The sequence below is a fragment of the Mustela nigripes genome, chromosome 6, assembly GCF_022355385.1.
Source record: "Mustela nigripes isolate SB6536 chromosome 6, MUSNIG.SB6536, whole genome shotgun sequence".
NCBI classification, from domain to species: domain Eukaryota; kingdom Metazoa; phylum Chordata; class Mammalia; order Carnivora; family Mustelidae; genus Mustela; species Mustela nigripes.
This window is the reverse complement of record NC_081562.1, coordinates 106111235-106129682: the sequence shown is the minus strand read 5'-3', so window position 1 is coordinate 106129682 and position 18448 is coordinate 106111235. Positions and strand designations below refer to the sequence as shown.

General features: G+C 55.6%; 2 protein-coding genes across 3 annotated transcripts in view; one reads left to right on the top strand and one right to left on the bottom strand.

The window, feature by feature from the left end:
* Positions 1-18448, top strand: part of CACNA2D4 (calcium voltage-gated channel auxiliary subunit alpha2delta 4) — a 113052-nt gene that overhangs the window by 75159 nt on the left and 19445 nt on the right. The gene's annotated exons all lie outside the window — the stretch shown is intronic.
* On the bottom strand, positions 341-16828 carry LRTM2 (leucine rich repeats and transmembrane domains 2). 2 transcript variants are annotated; one of them, XM_059403899.1, is made up of 6 exons: positions 16412-16828; positions 9762-9945; positions 9144-9285; positions 5861-6451; positions 2407-2820; positions 341-1420 (listed from the first exon to the last, which is right to left on the bottom strand). In XM_059403899.1, exons 3-6 carry the CDS (start codon positions 9208-9210, stop codon positions 1398-1400), a joined length of 1095 nt encoding a protein of 364 aa, XP_059259882.1. In that variant the 5' UTR covers positions 9211-9285; positions 9762-9945; positions 16412-16828; the 3' UTR covers positions 341-1397. The 2 variants fall into 2 exon arrangements, with proteins under 2 accessions (XP_059259882.1, XP_059259881.1); XM_059403898.1 differs by having other exon boundaries at positions 2344-2820; positions 16412-16827.

Here is an 18448-nt window from a genome sequence, read left to right as displayed (position 1 = left end):
TTGGCTCGAGACAGAGCAATGACAGATCTCCAGCCCTCCTTCACTCCACAGTGCTGCACGGTGAAAGCAGCCTGAGGCTCACGAATTCAGAGCGCCAGGCCATCCCACAGGCCACCTACCTCACTCAGCTACAGACCCAGATCCAGAGCTCCCCACGGACACCTCTCCTGGTGCTGTCCCCAGGCGAGGCCTCAGGCAGGAGTTTCCCATCTTTCTTATGGAGCTCTGGACATTAGGGTGAGGTCCTGCAGCGCTTCTTGCCGCTGCCTGGGGAGACAAGGGGGCAGGAAGACCCTCTCCCAGCGCCCGCATGCCCTCCCCACCCAAGGAAACCAGGAGGTACATAGGAAAATACAGTCTTTATTGTTCTTCTGAAACAACGAACCAGAAATATAATTTTGCCTTTAAAAATCTTCTGTCTCAGGCTGAAGATACCACTGTTGACAATACCCACCCCTCCCCACATTTTCCTTTGGAAAATTCCTAGATCTGGTATCAGCTGGAAAGCCAAAAGAAGGAAGACTATGCCCCCAGCTCCGGGGAGGCCACCTGCACTGAGCTCCGCCCCCACAATGTTCAAAGGCATTCCCTGCCCCTCCCCCAGACCCCACACATACCACGATCCTCTATAAGGTGAAACGATGGGGGTGGGGCGTGCAAGGCAAGGTGGGCCTGCCCTGTCCTGCCCTGTCCCTCCTCAGACTCTTGGCCTCCATGTTCTGGAGTCCTCTTCCGGGGCCACCAGCAAGACCCCCTCTTAGAGCCTGAAACCAGCCTGATGTCTCCCCACTCTCAGTAAGCCGTGGGAAAACGGGTGTCCAGCAGGGGGAGACCTAGTACTCACCTGTGATCAGACTCACAGGGAGAGGGCCAACCTACACAAGGGCACTCGTGCCCCACAAAGTCCCGCACAGCAGCACAGCTGTCTCCTCCCCTACCGCCCCTTCGGTGTAGGCTGCAGGTAACAAACAGGACCCCAGCCCATGCTCTGGTTTGGACCCCAGCCCAGGTGCTATTAAAGACTCCAGGAAGCCAGACTGAGCCCACAAGACCCTGGGGAAGGAACCCCACCCCTGCAGCCTCTGGGCAGCCCTCTCCCTGCCCCTGGGGCCTCCTGGGGGTCTGCCCTGGCAGCGAGCTTATGCGAAGGCCGTCTGCATTCCCAAGATGCCACCAGTCATGACCCAGTCCCCACCCCAAGGTCCCAGGCCCGGATCTGCTGAAGGAGGGGTGAGGGGTATAGAGCAATGGTTCTTGGGCTGCAGGCTATAGGAGTGGAATTGGTGGGTATTCCCCATGGGGCCTGGCAGTGATGATGTCCTTAGACAGCGCTGAAGAAACGCCCAGTGGGATGGGCCTGGGCTCTCTGGAGGCTGCCATCCACACATGCTGCAGCGTCAAGGCCTCTGGGCTGGTGTCCCTGGAAAACCCAGCAGGAGAGGTGTGAGAGGGTTACCATGGTGACAGGAAGGCTCAGCCAGCACCACCACTCTGGCCCACTTCAGAGACTCTCAAAGGATCCTTGTGTTGTTGGTGTGGGCTTCTCCCCCCTGTTGACTCGAGAAGGTTGCAGGAAGCAAGCGAAAGGTTCTGTGGCCTGACAGCCAGAGACACAAGGGGGAAACAGGTCACCACTCCCTAAGTTCTCATGACCTCTATCTCCGTGTGATTCTGTGTGTGTGTGAGACAGAGAGAGACGGACAGACAGAGAAAGGGAGAGATTTCCAGTCGGCGTAATTGCACTGGTAACGCCGGGGGTGTGTGAGAGGACATGAGTAAGGCTGGGAACAGTGGGGCCGGTGTGGCCTGTAGCAGACAGAGGGACACGATGGCTTCAGCCAAGGGAGTGTGTCATAACTGAGTTTCTAAGTGCTGGGTCCAGATGCCGGGGTTGGTGTGATCATACATGACAGCTAGAGGCTGAAAGCTGGACTCAACTTGGACACTGAAGGACAGCTGAGAGTATCTTCCTGGCTTAGAAGGGGGACACGGGAATTGACCCCTTGGCCCCCTCATCCCCTCCTCCCCACACCTATGGGCCAAAGGGGAGAGGCACCCAGCTGTGATTGCCCCAGGGCAGGAAGGACAGCAGGGGAACCCTGAGTCCGAAGTCTGCACTTGCACACAGAGCCATAGCCAGAAGCTTAGGGAGATCCCCAGCTGTTCAGAGACTTGGTGGCAGGAGCCTTGAGCACAAGGGCAGCTTCTGCAAAGACTTGGAAGTTCATGGAGACCCCCACACCGCTCCTTGCTCTCTGGAGGGCTGGGGGCACCAGTGGAGGTGGAGGGAAGGGCCAGCCCTTACGGAAGGGATCCCCCACGTGCTCTCTCTGCCCTTCCTACCTAGGCCAGTGGGGCGGGGCTCTCATGCCACAGAAGAGATCTGCTTCTGGTCTTCGTGCTCACCCTCCGGGTCCCCCATGAGGGGCTGCCGCTTCTTGAGCTCCCGGTGGTACTTGGCCATGAGGGAGGCGTAGATGCAGCCGTAGGCAGCAGCCACCACCATCATGATGCAGACAATGCCACAGACCACCCCCGCGATGATCACAGTGCCGATGGCCCGCCTCACGCTCACCGGCCGATACCGCTGCTTCTGGGGGCAGGCTGTGCTGGGCTCGGGCTCGGGCTCAGCCCCTGGCTTGGGCTTAGCAGGTTCAGGGCTGGCCTTGGTGCAGGGCGGCCCCGGAATACCCAGCCCAGCCGAGCTATTCTCGTCCTCCAACTGGGAGCAGTAGTTGAACATCTCCATGGGGACGGCGCGCATGTCCTTCCCCCTCAGCTCCTTGGGTAGGGTGCAGGCCAGCTGATCCAGGCGCCCCCCTGCAGCCAGGGGAGAAAAAAAGCTGGGGCTGACCAGGCATTCGGAACCTGGACTCCCTCTCCCCATCCCCAGGGCCCCAAAGCAGAAGGCCCTGAAGGTTAATCAGGAATGCAGTCGGTCCTGGAGTCACTGCAGTAGGAGAGGACCGGAGAACAACCAGCATTTATGAGGCCAAGGACCACAATCGGTGAGGTACACATAACAGGTCATTCCATGAGCACAGAAGCCATAGAAAATGGATAGCGCCATCATTCCCATTTTAGAGAAGCACAGAACCGTTCCAGTCCAGCCTGCTCTGCCCAGAGTCCAACTGCCCCACGAGAGTACGTCACCGCCAATGTAGGCCGATGCTCGGAAAGACTCAGCCATGAAAAGGGAGAGCCGAGAGCCCTGCCGGGGCTACAGGTCCTCTACTCCTCTCCTCGCCCACCCATCTGCCTGCTCACCGCCCATCTGTAAATCTGGAACACTGTTCTCCACTCTATCTCATCCCTCCAGCACGCCTCCCTGTCACAGAAAGCACAAGTCAAAAGCCACTGCCACAGCCACCACTCTTCTAAATGGAAGATTTTGGTGGCCCAAGATTATTTCTTTGGCATGGGGAGGAAAAAGGTCAGGTGAGAATGTTTGTCTTTCCCTCTTTGAGAGCATTCCCATAGCCCATCAGCACCCCAGCATCTCTGAGCACAGTGGCATCTTGGGAGGGAACCCTGAGACCCCTAAGGGCAAAGGAGGGGGACTGGTGATAATGAGGGGGTGTGGTGCACAGGCTGAGCCTTGGGGAAGTCAGGAGAGAATGTGTATGCAGAACACAGGCAATAGATCAGGAGAATCCCCTAGGAAGTCAGAGTCAGAGTTTGTCCCTCTATGAGCTTCCAGTGAAATCTGGATGCCAGCAAACGATCCCTTCCCAAACAGCTCCTGCCGTCCCCTCACTGCCAGTTCCCTCTCCCCGAGCAGCTGCTGTATGTCCGTCTCCTCATATAATAGATACGTTTTTCCTGGGATGCTGATGAAAACATCCCAAGAATTTTTTTTTTTTTTAAAGAAGTGCAAGGTTGAAAACAACTGTACTGTTGAAAAGTTCCAAAAATAGACATTCCCACTCCAGGCCCTTTGGTGCTAAGAATTTAGTTCCTGATGACTATGTAAAAAGACAAGGACGTTGCCTAGGGATAACAAACGGGGCTGAGACCCTTGGCCTCTAGTTCCCCTGTGCCTCTGACTGCCTAGGGGACTTGTGGCAAGTCTCACAGCCAGCACATTGTGTCCCAGGGTCCCCTTCAGACAGGCAGGGGTGGGGTGTTGAGATGGAAGCAACCTCACCTTCCTGTTCAAAGACCTGAGGTTGAATCCTTGCCAATAATTTAATTTATTTAATTGGTTTTCATGGCCATAAAAGAAGAATGGCTAACTCGATTAACTGTTATAAGGATTAGGATAGATAATGTATATGAAAAGATATTTATAAACTGGAAGCTATATAGGTATTAATTGCTATTTCCTGACTCACAAGAATGGGAGAAATTATCATAGTGACAGCATTTTATGGCACTTTACAGTTTATAAATATTTTTTAAAGATTTTATTTATTTATGTGAGAGAGTAAATGAGAGAGAGAGAGAGAGAGAATGAGCCAGGAGGGGAGCTGAGGGAGAGGGAGAAGCAGGATTCCTACCGAGCCGGCTCGATCCCAGGACCCACGATCATGACCTGAGCCAAAGGTAGTAGCTTAACTGACTGAGCCACGCAAGTGGCCCTGTAAAATTGTTTAATTAACTAACACAGGAGAATATTGTGCAAATGTGGCTGGATACAAAACAAAAGGAGCAAGACTGGTGGAAAGGATTGGTATTCTTTTCATGTGGATTCACTCATTCAGCAAATACTCAGGGAGCATCTACTTTGTGCTGGGCACCAAATTCTGTCTTACTAAATCCGTTCTATGTTATGACTACTAGTAGCAAACGAACAAATAAATGAATAGGTTTTATGGACAACTTGCTTTATGCTAAGTACTTTTCAAGACACTTTACAGGTGGATGCTCATTCAGTTAAGTGTCTGCCTTTGGCTTGGGTCATGATCCCAGAGTCCTGAGATCAAGTCCCGCATCATGTTCCTTATTTGCCAGGGAGACTGCTTCTCCCTCTGCCTGCTGCTCCCCCTGCTTGTGCTCTCTCTCTTTCTCTCTAACAAATAAATAAAATCTTTAAAAGAAAAAAAATATACCTTTACATGTATTGCTATTTAATTCTCACAATGATTCTATCAAATAACTGTTATCTGACCCATTTTACAGAGGAGGACAATGCCACAGAGAGGTTTCTCAGAATCACACAGCTACTAAGGGACAGAGCCACAAATCACACCCAGACCTGGCACTTTTAACCACTACACTCACTTCTTTGCCCTCCTTATCATTTTATAGCTCATTCTAGAACTTTCCCCAAAAGAGGGAAGGGAAAGAGTAAAACTAAAGCCATTTGGTTTCTTATTAAAAGCTGTGAATATAAAACTTCTTGGGAGAGAGCGTTGAGATCATCATCAAAACGAAAATTTGGTTTTATCTGTGGATTTAAATTATATTCCACCCTCCTGAAACTGAGGATATTTAAGAAATTGCTGTATTATTCAGAGGAGCAAGGGTGGTTTTTCTTCCTCCTACCATGCCAGGGAAGCCCAGAGGCATACCTGGTGGGATGCAGAGAAAAATTATTAAGTTGCCTCACAATACCTACAGAAGTGATATCGAGTTACAGTGAGTCAGTCTGAAAGAAAAAGAAGAGGGAGGAGGCTAGGAGCTGGGAGGGGCACACAAAGAAGAAAGCGGAGCAGTAAAGGGGGAGGGAAAGCAGCACCAGCCTTTCTGCCCTGCCCATGGATTGGAGCCCAGGCTGAGACTCTTCCAGTCCGAAGCTAGAGGAGAGGTAGGGCCACCCCTTCTCCCTGGACCTCGGACCCGTGTCAGCGCCCAGCCTCCAGGAAAAGTGTTGGGCCAGGGCTGATTCTCCCGATTCCTTAACCCAGGCAGGACTAACCTCGGTAGGAGAACCACTCCATCCAGTGCTTGAAATCACGCAGGTTACAGTCACACTCCCAGGGGTTGTCCCCAATCTGCAGAAGCTGCAGGCTTGCGAGGGGTTCAAACGTCAGCCGGTCCAGGTTCTGCAAACGGTTGGAGCGAAGTGACAGGGAGCGCAGAGCAGGGAGTCCATCGAAAAGGCCAGGGGGCAGCTGCGCCAGCCCATTGATGGACAGGTCCAGGTGGCGGAGCAGGGGCGAGTGCTGCAGCAGGTCCCTGTCCAGGGTCCTGATGCTGTTGTTGCGCAGCTGCAGCTCCGTGAGATTCGTCAGGTCCCCGAAAATGGACCGGGGCAGCTGGTCCAGGAAGTTGTTGGATAGGTCCAGCCGCTGCAGGCTGGACAGATTGGCGAATGCCCAGCTTGGCAGGGCACTCAGCTTATTGTTCAAGAGTAAGAGGGTTCGGGTGGCCGCAGGCAAGTCTGGGGGCACCATGGTGAGGCCTAGGCCACTACAGTCCACCTCCAGACTGCGGCTGTCACACTTGCAGGAGAAGGGGCAGGCAGGGAGGGCGTCCACAGCATACAGCGTGATCCAGCAGGTGAACCCTGGAGGGAAGGGGGACAGATAGGCGGAAAGAAAGCCATGGGCAGGGGGTTACCGGGTTACCGTCCTTTCTAATTTGTACCATAATGGCCTCTTGACTTTATCTGTTTTGGCCAGAGCCCCAATCAATGCACAAATCCTCATTGACCACATAAAAAGATAATTAACAAGCTGAAGCCCGTCTATATTACTGGACATCACACAGTGTCCGCAGAGCTCCTTGACTCACAGCACATCTAGCAAAGAAACCAGTTGAGTGGAGTACAATCCTGGAGAATGGCAGGCCTGAGTCCAGAGGACGAGCAGTGTTGTTCCACCAGGATGCTCCAGCTCACGGGGCCTCGCCTGGTTGGTCTCCTTGGGAGCTTGGACCCCACTGATACCATAGATGTTGACCAAATAAAGGGTGTAAAGGTGTCAAAGAAACCTGCTCCCTTGTTCCTCTCCCAGTGTCACAGAGAAAGATCCTCTTTCCAAAAGAAAATAGCCACATTGCTGCTTCCTTCCCCCCTGCACCTCCATCCCCAACTTGGGGCTGCCCAGGGCTAAGACGCACCGTATGTGTAAGAGGGAGAGCACAAAGGGGTTCTCCCAGCCCTGTCCCCTACATCCTCCCATGTGCTACCAGAAGGGAACTGGTAACAGTATGAAGACCAGGAACCCCAGCCCCTCTAGGATCCCACTCTGAAGACCACAGTGGAAATGATGAGGATAAGATGCCCAAATCCATTTCCATGCTGAAGAACACTTGGGCACAAATGACTGCAAATCATAGATTCTAGGAGAAGTTTCATATTTATTTTCATTCCAAAACCAACCATGCACTTAGGTTGGGTTCCTGTCCCTCAGGGCTGCGGGATAGCATTTCTGCAGGATGGACTCATTAACAGCTTTCCTTTTGTGGGCCCATGTTTTGCCCAGGACCCTTCTGAGTAAGCAAGCTCAGAGTCTAGCCTGGGAAGGGCTGGGATCTCTCAGAGAATAATTATAACAGAGCAGCTCATTCCATTGTCCAGCAGCACTTTCTCAGAGTGACTACAAATCTCCCCTCAAGCATCTTCCTGAATCTCACGGAAGTTTGCTCGCTATGGAAGAGAGAATGGGTGAGCTCAAAATAGTTCAACTTCTTCAAGTCAGCACCCGGTCTGGCAAATTACTGGCTCCATCTTGGATGTGGGATTCATGCAGATCTGACAGTGCAGGGGAGGTTGTAAGGGCAGGGGTGGGAGGGCCCTTTTGTGCTCTGTCTCTTTCACGCATGGCGTGTCTGAGCCTAGCATAGCTCCAAGTTGAGGGTAGGGGTGCAGAGGGGAAGCAAACAGCAGCGTGGCTGTTTTGTTTTTGAAAGAGAAGTCCAGAGGAAAGAACCTAGCCCGAGAAGCAATGGAGAATCAGGCCCAGTTCATGGCCCAGGTGATCCCACTCAGAGAGCCAACAGCCACTCCGGCTTTGAGTGCCTGAATGGGATGGTCTTGAGCCTCTGTCCGGTAAATGTCTCGTTGTCTGGTGTCCCCAAGAACCGAGCTTGAAGGAACAGTATGGGATTATCTCTCCCCATGCTTGTGGGGTCAGTGACAGCTGAGAGGCAGACTGCAAGGCTGACCCCTGAGCCTCATTCTCCAGAGGAACAAGCACAGTCATGGGCAGGGGAGCTGACCAGTGACCCTTCCTGGCCACGTGGGGTGGCCTGCTGCTACCTCTCACCTTCTTACCCCTCTGATCGCTTCTGTTGCCAGGTCAGCCTGCCCCACTGTGCCATCTGAAAATCAACATTCTTCGACTTCACTTTCCCCAGAAAATAACTCAATCCATCCAGCTTCCCTCACAAAAGGGTCATAACCAGAAGCCATTATTCCCCCCACCCCTGAGGAATTCAGGGTGACGTGAAAGCTCTGGTGACAAGAAAACATAATCCTGTATTGCGAGGTGTTGAGTGATTCTAGAATGAGGTTGAAACAGGATCTGAGTGGCTCAGGGATCAGCCGCTCTCACGTGGTGAATAATTCAGGCTGCTCTGGTCCTGCCACGGTATCACCAGGTCAAGTGAGCGAAGGGAGAAGTCAGGCAGAAAAATGTCCCTCGGGACCATTTCTTACTTCTTACCATGTAGCCGTGGGCAGGCCAGTCCTCACTGATCTGGACACTTTGCCTCTCCTGATGAGAATTCTCAAGCTTCTTTCAGCCTGACAACTTACAAGGATTTCTTATGGGAAATGGAGATCCCATTTTCCCCATATACAGAAGGAAGGCTGGGACCCAACCCCTATGGCCCTTCCAAAAACACAATCCAAGAGCTCTCTCCATTTCAGATCTAGGAAGACTGAGACAGAAGGCTCTAGGTTCACCCAGTCAATGGAAGACAAGAGGGAGACTCGCCATTAGAACAGCAGGACTCCCACAAGCCAGACCGCTGAGGGTGGGGGTGGACTTCCTGGGCGCAGGAATGGCCCCATCTAGAGCCGCAGAACCACCTATCATGGCCTCCAGCTCCTGACTTAACCACCGAAGGTCCCAATGGCAACTCTTTCTTGGGCTGCCACAGATGCCAGTACCACAGGCAAGACTGTAGAGGGTAACCCCTGGCTTCTCAGGCCTTGGGCATCCCAGAAAGATCAGAGCATCCTGCAGCCTGGCAGGCATCACTGCATACCAAGCTGCCTCCTCCCCCACCCACCCCTGCCCCACTGTACTCACAGGAGATCTGCCTCCATGGCAGGGCAGGCCTGGTCCTCTGCTCAGGGCCAGTGCCCCGGGCCAGCATGGTGAACGCCACGGCTCTCACGGCTCTGTACCTCCGGGGAGAGAAGAGCCCCTCAGTGCGTGCTACCTGTCAGTCCTGAGAGAGAGAGAGGGAGAGAGATAAAGAGCTGAACAGCACTTGAGGCCCCGTTCCAGCCCAGGGGTTAGGAGAGGGCTTGGTGTCTCTTTACACTCCTTGTCATTCCTGCTCCTGTTCTACTCAGCTATGATTCCCTGAGTGAGGGAAGGAGGAGAATGAGGGGCAGAGAAGCCAGGAAACCATCCCCCTCCCTGGGTGACTGGGGTGGCAAAGAGGGCAGGCTCCAGGCTGTGGCAGGCTGCTGAGTTCTGCCTGTGCGATGCGGAGTTCCCTAGCAGCCGCCTCGCTGGTGTCCCCTCCCCCGCCTCTCTTGAGGCCTCTCTGGTGTGCTATCTCTAAAATGCTCTGCAGGGTGATAGGGCCTCCTTTGTGAGTTTCCCCCAAGTCACAGGTGGGACAGTGAGGGACATATCTACTAGGTAAGCAGAGTGAGGCCATGGTAACCATGTTCCCGGTCCCCACGCCGCTCTTACCATGGCCCCCGAGGAGGCAGAGTCTGCTGCTGTGTCAGGCGTGAGGCCCAGGCCCTGCTCCCGCCACCGGGCTGGCCTCCCGCTTCCCCTCCACCTTCGCCTGAGAGGTGAGGTGCGGTGCTCTGTCTTCCGCCCGCTGGTCTATAATAAGACTCATCAGCTCAGGGAGTTCATGCTGCAGCAGCTGTTCGTGCAGGAGACAGGGACAGGAAGGAGAGGATGAGCTTTCAGAGCAGAAGGAGGGCTGGGAGGGGCCCAGGGAGGCAAGGAAGCAGGTTTCTCTTACAGATGACAAAAGAGGGGTAGTCACCCTGTCTAGGGTCTCAGGACCGGCCCTGCACCAACCCGAAGACTAGTAAGAGGGGCATGGGCCCTCCCGTGGTCCCATTTCCTTCTAGGTATGGCTAAGGCCCTCAGACAGAGGCCAGAGCCTCAGCTCTCCCAGCCCCATCGGAGGGATGGGAAAGGGGGACGGTGATACCATTGCAGCAAGCAGGGACACGGTGGGGAAGGGGACGGGTGCAGGAAGGGAAGGCTCTGCCCCCTGCCCAGCCCCTCCTGCTCCCAAGGGCCAGCATCCCATCAGCCCACTGCTCCTGGTTGGCTCTTCTGGTGGCCTGCTCATCCCTCTGTGATCCAGGTCACAGCCTCCGCTCTTACACACAACACCCCCACCACCACCGCACTCTCCCCCACCACAATCTGGAGGAGCCAGGGGCAGAGTTAAGCAGGCAGCTGAGGAGTTAGAGGGACTGCTGGGAAGCTAAGTCAGCTCTGATATCTTGCATCCGGTGAAGCAGGTTTCCCTCGGGCATTTTGGGGCCTGCTGCCATTCCTGTGTCTCTCGGCGCCTCCCCAGCCCCCACTCTCGAATCGAGCCACCTCTGGTGGCAAACCCCACTTAAAACACAGCAACCCCCATGGGACCCTCAACTTTGCTCCCAGCAAGGGGAGCCTGGGGTGGGGAGGTGGTCTTGGTTGGTCTCTTTCCCCCTCTTCCACTGGGAGATAGGGGGCTCCAGGTCGTGCAGGTCTCCTAAGGGCTGGCAGAGTCTGTCACAACAACTGGGCCCCCATGTGGGGTGTGGGGAGCAGCCCGGTGCCCCGCACCGCCTCTTGGATGGGTCCCAGGCCCTGGGCTGAGGCATGAAGGAGAGGCTGGGAGCAGCTCAAGTGTCTTCCCCAGCAGCTCTTGCCAGCCCCGGCCCACAGGCCTCCGGTTCCCTTCGGGTCCTGCCGCTCCCTAGCTGGGCAGCCTTAGCAAACCGTGTAAACTTTCTGAGCCTCAGTTATCTTCTCTCTGAAAGTGATGACAGTAAGACTTCATGGGCGGAATCTCTGTGCAGATCAATTTAATTAAGGGAGGAGAGTTAATATCTACTATACTATATTTAGTACACATTACCTTAGAAGATAATTCAGGAGAACATGTCCATCCTGGACATGAGCCCATGATAGCTGTGAGGAAGCCCCAGCTCCCCTCCTCCATGGGGAGGGGGACCACAGCTTGCACGAGTTCTAAGTAACACCTCCTTCCTGGTCCCACCAGCCTCACACATGGGACTCCTTCCCTATTTCTGAGCAGATGGCCCATCGCGGGATGCTCATGGTGGGACACGCTCGCACACACAGCCTTCCTGGACCTCCATCCGGACAGTAGTGTCCACCCTCTCTGTGTCCCTTAGGCCCTGACCCTTGGAAGAGCCTCCAACTCCCACAGGAACCTCACAGCCAGAGCTCATGGCACCCACACAGTATCACAGTATCAGGCAGGTTAGTGGCCATCCAAGGCATGGAGAGGATGGCCAATTTGCCCAAGGTCACATGCTAGATCAGAATAAGTCTGAGTCTGGCTGCTCGTCCACTCCCTGGTGATCATCACCAGCAATGGCCATTATGGGGAGATGTTCATGTGTGCACCGAGCAGGGTGCACGGAGGCTCCCAGACACGTGCTTGGAGCACCCAACACAGCACATGGTGCAGACACACACCCACAGAGAGCTGTGCAGTTAGGCACGTGCTCACGCGCACATACGCACATGCACACACATGCGTGAACACACGTATGCGCACTGGCAGCCTTCCAGCGCTCCCCCTCAGATGCCAACACTCAATCAGCAAGAGCCTCCAGAAGACAGACATGCAGGGACACTTCCAACCCAGAAGTAAGGTCTAAACAAAAACCTCACAAGTAGCCCCCACTCCAGATCATTCTCTATACTCAGACCCAGAGGGCTGCTGAAGACCCAAGCCAAGCTTCTGCTCCTGCTCTTTCCAGCTTCTTGCAAGGACACAGGGGGCCAAGAATCCCTCTTGCCCAAGCCCAGGCCCTGTTTCCACCTGAGCCTGTTCTCCTCTGTTTCAAGCAGCTTCTCCTTTTCCAGCCCGCTCACACATCCCGGACCTCAGTGTCACCCCATAGCCCAGGGGCTGACCAGCAAGCACAAGGCAGACCCCTAGGTGTCATCTTCCGAGGTGACAGGATGCCATTGACCCCCGCATCTCTAGAGAAATGTGATGAAAACAGAGTCCCCCCATGTCCAGTGGTGGGGAGTGGGGCAGTGGTACCTGTGCCCCTCACTGAGCTGGCCCTGCCTCCCTGGGCACCATGGAAGTGACCTTTAGGGAGATATGGGGCTAGAACCCAGTGCTTCCTGCCTCCTTGGCCCTTTGCCCACAAGCACACCTCCAACCCAAGGACCCCTTCCCACCCCCAGAAATCTCCAGCCTCATTAGGAAAGGGGATTACCTACATTAGGAGTGCATCTGTGGCTGCAGGCACTGCCCAGCTGCTGGAGTAAATTTACACTGTCTGAGAGGGAAGTCCCTGCACCCAGGATGGGGAATGGGGGACAGAAAAGAGCAGGGAGGCCCTGCCAGAAAGATCTCCAGGTCCCGCAGCCTCTCGGATGCTGGACTTGCTCCTGTTCCTCACACGCTCATTGTCTCAGCCCCAGGGACAGAGACACCCGAGAGAAGGGCCGGGCCCCGGCGGGGCACTGGGCCTCCTTCGCTGGGCTTTGCTAAGAGAACCGGGACATAGTGGGGCCGAGGAACTACAAGCAATCAAAGGGAGAACCCCCGAGAATCCTTTGCTACTCAATCTGGTCCGTGGGCCTTTCTTAGGAATTCCTTAGATACGACTGTCAGGCCCCGCCCCAGGCCCACCCAACTAGAATTTGAATTTTAACAAGATCCCATACTCAAGTTTGAGAAGCACAAGACTTCTCTCCTGGCAGGCCCTGGCACTTCCCGGGAGGCCATGCAGTCCGTTCTCCCAGGCTCCATCTAGGGAATGGCCATGACCAGGGCAAGGGTGGTGGGGGGGCGTGGGCGGAGGATATTGACATTAACCTCCTTCAGAAAGCCCCTTTGTGAGGAGAAGCACCTACCACAGCAACAAACACCTGTTTATAGTGTTCCTAGTTCTCAGAACAACACTCTGAGGTTTTGCAGTTGGGGAAAACTGAGGCAAAGGAAATGAAGTAACTTGTGTCAGGTTGAGCCAGGGAAGAATGAATACAGCTTTGTGATCAAGCAGCCTGGGGACAAAGCTACAGCTGAGTTAGTAGCTTTGAGCAGAACGGGTCCATTCTGCTCCTGCTCTGCTCACAGGCAGGGGTTCCAGGTGTAGGAAGGAAAGGCAGACACAGGAGAGGCAATCTTCCATTCGTAGAGCACTTCACAGTTTACGCAGCAAGTCCTTACCCCCAGACTCAGGGGACCTGGCAGCAGGTGCTTTGACGCCCCTCCTGCTGGTGAAGAAGCCAGCTGAGCTGAACTGGACTGAGATGCCAGCCCAGTACCCCCTCCAAGGCCCCTCCTTCCAGTAAGCTCATTAATGCAGTGCGGAAACGTCCCAAGTGGCCAGGATCTTAGGAAAGGACATGGAAGGGGCATTCTAGAACCCCTTTGGGGGGAGGACCGGGTGCTGAGGTGAGGAGGGAAGCCAGGGGTGGAGGATAGTGATGGAACAGGAGGCAGCAGTCAGAGCAGAAATCTCCGCGTGCTCCTGCCGTGCGGAGTGGGTGTAGCAGCATCCCCTGGGGACTGGGAGCACCCCCCCCCACCCAGCCCCACGGGTGACAGGCAAGGAGCAGCCTGCCAGAGCCCCAGCCCACAGAGTGCTTGGGCCGGAGGGTATGGGGCGGTGGCCTCTCTGTGCTCCTGTGCCTTGGGGTTTCTCCTGCAGACAGAGGTTAGTCCTCCAAGTGAGGCTGGCTCAGACCTCAGCTAGAAACCTCCAGCACACCCACTGCCAGCCTGGTGTCCACACCCTTCCCCTGATGATTCTGTCATGTCCGTCATCCCAAGTCCAGTGTCCAAACCACACAAGCGCTTAAGGCCCGCTGAACCTCAGCCTGGGGCTCCCTGACTCCTTGGACATCATGCTTGCTCCTCCATTCATCTCCACCAGGATCTCCCTTCAGTCAAGGGTCTCTAGTTGAGGACGAGGCTTCTGCACACCCTCGGCATCCAAGAGTCACAGAACTGAGAAGCAGAAAGGGACTTCATGGTCACCTGCGCACCCACTTCCCTCTGCAGACAGGTGAAGGTCACAGGCCGGTGAGAGGCACCAAGACGGGGGGAGGGGGACCTGGACTGCAGGGTGGCCTGAGTTGAGCCCTGTTTGGTGGGTACCACGCAGGGTGACCGCTCCGCCTGGTGCCTCCAGTCTGGCCATCTAGGCCCTTCTAGGAAACATGCTCAGCCTCTTCCTGCCTGTCACCCTCATGACACGCTGTCCAGGCAGCAAGGAAGCAGCTTTTATCAAATCTCTCTGTCTGTGCTTGGAACCAGCTGACCTTCCTGGTTCGTTTTAAAAAGCATATCCCATTCTCACCCCAAGCTTCCTGCCTCCTGGTTTCCTTGTTGAATAGTCCTGATCCCAAACACGTCTTCTGGGAATCCGAACAGAAAAGCCCCCAGTCATTCCTCACTGGAGCCCCTCTCCATTGTGAATCAGCTAAGCGTCCTCACAGAGGCCTGACCTGAGGTAGAAGGAGAGAGACCCCAAGAAGGGAGAACCTGCCTGAACTACAACCTCTTCCTCCCCAGACACCCCAACATTACATAAAGGCCCTCCCCTGCCTCTAGCCCATGTTACCCATCCTGCCCAAAGCAGCTCCACCTGGCCCTTCCTTGGCTTTGGTGCCAAGGAAATAGGAACGGAGATTTGCTCATCCAGGCCCCAGACACAGCTTCCAGCCAAACCCCAAAGAAACCAGATCGGTTGCTTAAGAAACGTCCCTCCTTCTCCTGCCACCCCCAGGCTGGCTTTCCTGGGCTCCCTCTTTTGGCAATGCTGGAGACTGTAGCAGTGGGGAGGTGGGGTGGGAAGAGCAGGAAGCTGCTTCGGGTTTCCCTCCTGCTGGACTTCCCCCGCCCCCCCCTCGCGGGCCGCCCCCCCCCCCCCCCCCCTGCCCCCCCCCCCTCCCCCCCCCCCCTCCCCCCCCTCCCCGCCAATGTAGTTATCTAAGCTCCTGGGCGTCAATCTGAGTCATGCCAAAGCCATGCCCCATGCGCCCTGACAGCCAGGTGCCACCCTCGCCATCCCCCCCTCTTTGCCCCCTGCCAACTCAGACAGCTTAGCTCACAGAAAAGATAAAGCAGCCCCTGGAACTGAGCTGGGCGGTTGGGACCCCCACTCAGACCACCCTCTCTGCATTGTCAAAATGGGCCTGGGGCTGCTGAGAGCAGTTTTCCTACTCCAGCTCAGGACGCCCCTGCCTCAGTTGGTCAGAATGCCAGGCGGGCAGGGCCGGGCTGTACACCACCCATTCCCCCAAGGCTGAGTCCACAACTCCCACCAAGGAGGCATAAGGCTTCCCAACCCATTTACAGATAGAGGACCCGGTGTGTAGCTGGGAGACACCCTGAGTGAGTTCTCATGAGCCGGGGTCCACCCCCTTCCCCAGCCCCCCTGAGGGCTGGGAGCAGGGCCTCTGGCTTTGCCAAGGAAGAGCTACAAGGCTTTTCTCCCTTGTCCACTCCCAGCCACGCCCCCACCAGGGAACTTTCCCCCACAGCTGCATGGGGCCATGTCCAGCTAGGGAAGGGTTCCTCTGCACCCTTGTCCAAGGACAGCTGCCTGGAGGCCAGCAATTCCACACTGAGGGCATCTGGCAAAGAGGCTGGGCCCTCGAGGTCTATTCCCAAACCTCAGACAGCTCAGATCTCCAGCCTGCCACCCCCCACCCAAGCCACGCTCTGAACCAGTTCTGTCACCAGCATCCCCTTTCCCATAGCACCCAAGCTCCTGGGGCTGTGAATGCTGAGCTGGGCAGGCAGACGGCACAGGGCTCTTGGCTGGCACTCCCCGTGCTGCGGGGACTGGTTTCTATGCCACCCGGGCCTGTCATCTGGCACTGGCACTGCTCTCTTCTCCCCTCCCCTGCCCCAGCAGAACCCCAGCTCACCTCCCCAACACTGTGAGGTCAGAGCAGCCCTGCACTGTATGCCTTTGGGCTGCCCTATGTCCAGTCCTGAGCACTTCCCCAATCCCGGCAACTGCTCCCAGGCAGGAGGTAACAGCGGCTGTCTGTGCAAGGCCAGGAGACCCAGCAAAGATGGGCCCCATTCCCCGTGTCCCGGCCACCCTGCACCCCCATGGGCCCTTCATGCCTTCCCTCCAGCGAACAGCACTCACCTTTCTTCACCCTGACCGCAAGCTCCTTAAATCAAGCAGCTCTAAACCATCCGTCCAGTGAGACCCTCCTGGGGTTCCTGGAGAAATCCAGACAGCCTTGTCAAGCGGAGCGCAGTGGACACTGAGTCCCCAGTCCGCCGGGAGCAGGGACCTGGAGCGCAGCACAAAGCACGGGGGAGAAGGAATGCCTGCCGCCGCTGCCAAGGGGACCGGGCTGCTGGGTCAATAACAAACTGAGAAGGAAAGAGGGAGGGACAGAGGGAGACAACAGGAGAGGGAAGAAGGGGGAGAGGAGGAGAGCGCGTGTGCGCGAGCAAAGACAGAGCAATGGAGTGACAGCTGGGGGTACATCTGTGATGACAGCGACAGTAGCACACACAGGCAAAGGCACGCACGCACAGGCGCGCGCGCGCGCGCGCGCGCACACACACACACACACACACACACACCCCAGAGGCGCTCTTGGCCAGAGGGCAGCGCTCACCCTTAAAATGTAAGCATTTCAGTGGAAAAAAAGGCTCCTGCGGCTGAATTGCTTCCAACCGGAGAGGGGAAAGCTGTTGAAAGCTGTTTTCCCACGGACCTCCATCTTCCTTCCCCGTGCCCCTCCAAGCTCTCCCTGCCCTGACCAACTGCTCCACTCTGGGCTCCCCCTCTCTCCCCTTTCCTTTGGCAGAGAGGGGCAGGACCCTGGTGGCAGGAGGCCCCTAGGAAGCGGGGTCTGTCTCCAGTTCAGAGGGATGCAAGGCAGTGTCTTCCATCCTGCTTGGGGAGCAGGAAAAACTGAACCCCTTTCCTGGTCAAAAGGTGATATATTCCAGAGAGGGTAACTGGAGGGGTGTGCAGGCAGCCCATCTGCCCAGCAGTCCTCCAGAAAGGGGCCCTGAGCCACACGGAGCTGAAATCACATGGTCACACACAGGTCAATGAGCCTCAGTAACCCCAGACCAGGGCTGCTTAGGGGACTACAGTGCCAGGGCAGGCCGGCTGTAAGCTCAGGGGCCTGCTGCAGCTGGCTGATGCAGGAGGGGGCGGGGGGACTAAATGCAAGCCCCCACCCCGCCACACACCATGCTTGGCTTTTCTAGGCTTCTTCCTCTTATCTAGATGGGGGAGGCATGGAAGGGGAAAAAAAAAAAAACTTGGTATTCAAGAATTCAGAAGCCTAACCAGTCAGGACAAGGAAGTTGGGGAAATTGATATTCCAAGAGATGACAAGTGTCTGATCCAAAGGCAAAGGAGCGAAGCCAGGGACTTGTCCCAGCGAGACCACAGCCTATGACCAAGCACCCTAAGTGACCCTCCTTTGAGTCTCTTAAAATCTCCCTAACAAGAAGATGGCACAGTGTGTTGCCAATATGTCAGGGATATCCCAGCATCCCTCTTCTATTTCACTTGTGTTGGCAGGGGTGGGGGAGGGTGGTCATCAGGATCAGGAACAGGGGAAGGGGAAGTTGAAAAACTCCTCAACTCAGGATGACTCTCACAGGCACTCCTGTACCTCCTTTCTCTCTGTTCTGATGGAAGACAGACTCAGCAGGGAGGGCTCGGACAGAAGTCCCAGGAGGAGAGAGAGAGAGAGAGCGGGTCTTCTACCTCCTGGGAATTCCGTGCCTCTCACCTACACAGGGTGCATCCTACCTTCAAACTAACTGTACCCACCTGCCTCTAAACAGACCTCTGCTTTTCCAGCTCCTTCCCTGAGTCTGGAACAGCCTCCTTCCCCATGGGTAGCCTCCCCCTTCCTAAAAACCCAACCAGAAAGTCTGCTCGTTTACAAAGGTTCCCTGGATGGTCCACAGACTTGACCTTCTCCCATCTATAGCCTTTCTTGGGGCCATCCTTGAGATTCTTATCCAGAAAATGTAAAGCCACTTTCTGTGGTATGGTTTATCTTCTTTCATAAACTAGGAACTGTTCCGGAAGAGGGACTCTGCCTCTCCCACGCCCCAGTGCCTTCTTGTCAGCTGAATGAGGGAGAGAAGGGACCAGCCCAAGCCTAGGCATCAGGGGACCCAGAGTCTAGACTCTGTTGCT

Excerpts from the sequence above, each read along its gene's own strand:
- LRTM2 (XM_059403898.1), bottom strand. The coding sequence starts at position 9,210 with ATGCTGGCCCGGGGCACTGGCCCTGAGCAGAGGACCAGGCCTGCCCTG. Across the intron at positions 6,452-9,143 it reads GCCATGGAGGCAGATCTCCT|GGTTCACCTGCTGGATCACG; the intron begins GTGAGTACAGTG and ends CCTTCCCTCCAG. Across the intron at positions 2,821-5,860 it reads GGAGTGGTTCTCCTACCGAG|GGGGGCGCCTGGATCAGCTG; the intron begins GTTAGTCCTGCC and ends CCCTGGCTGCAG.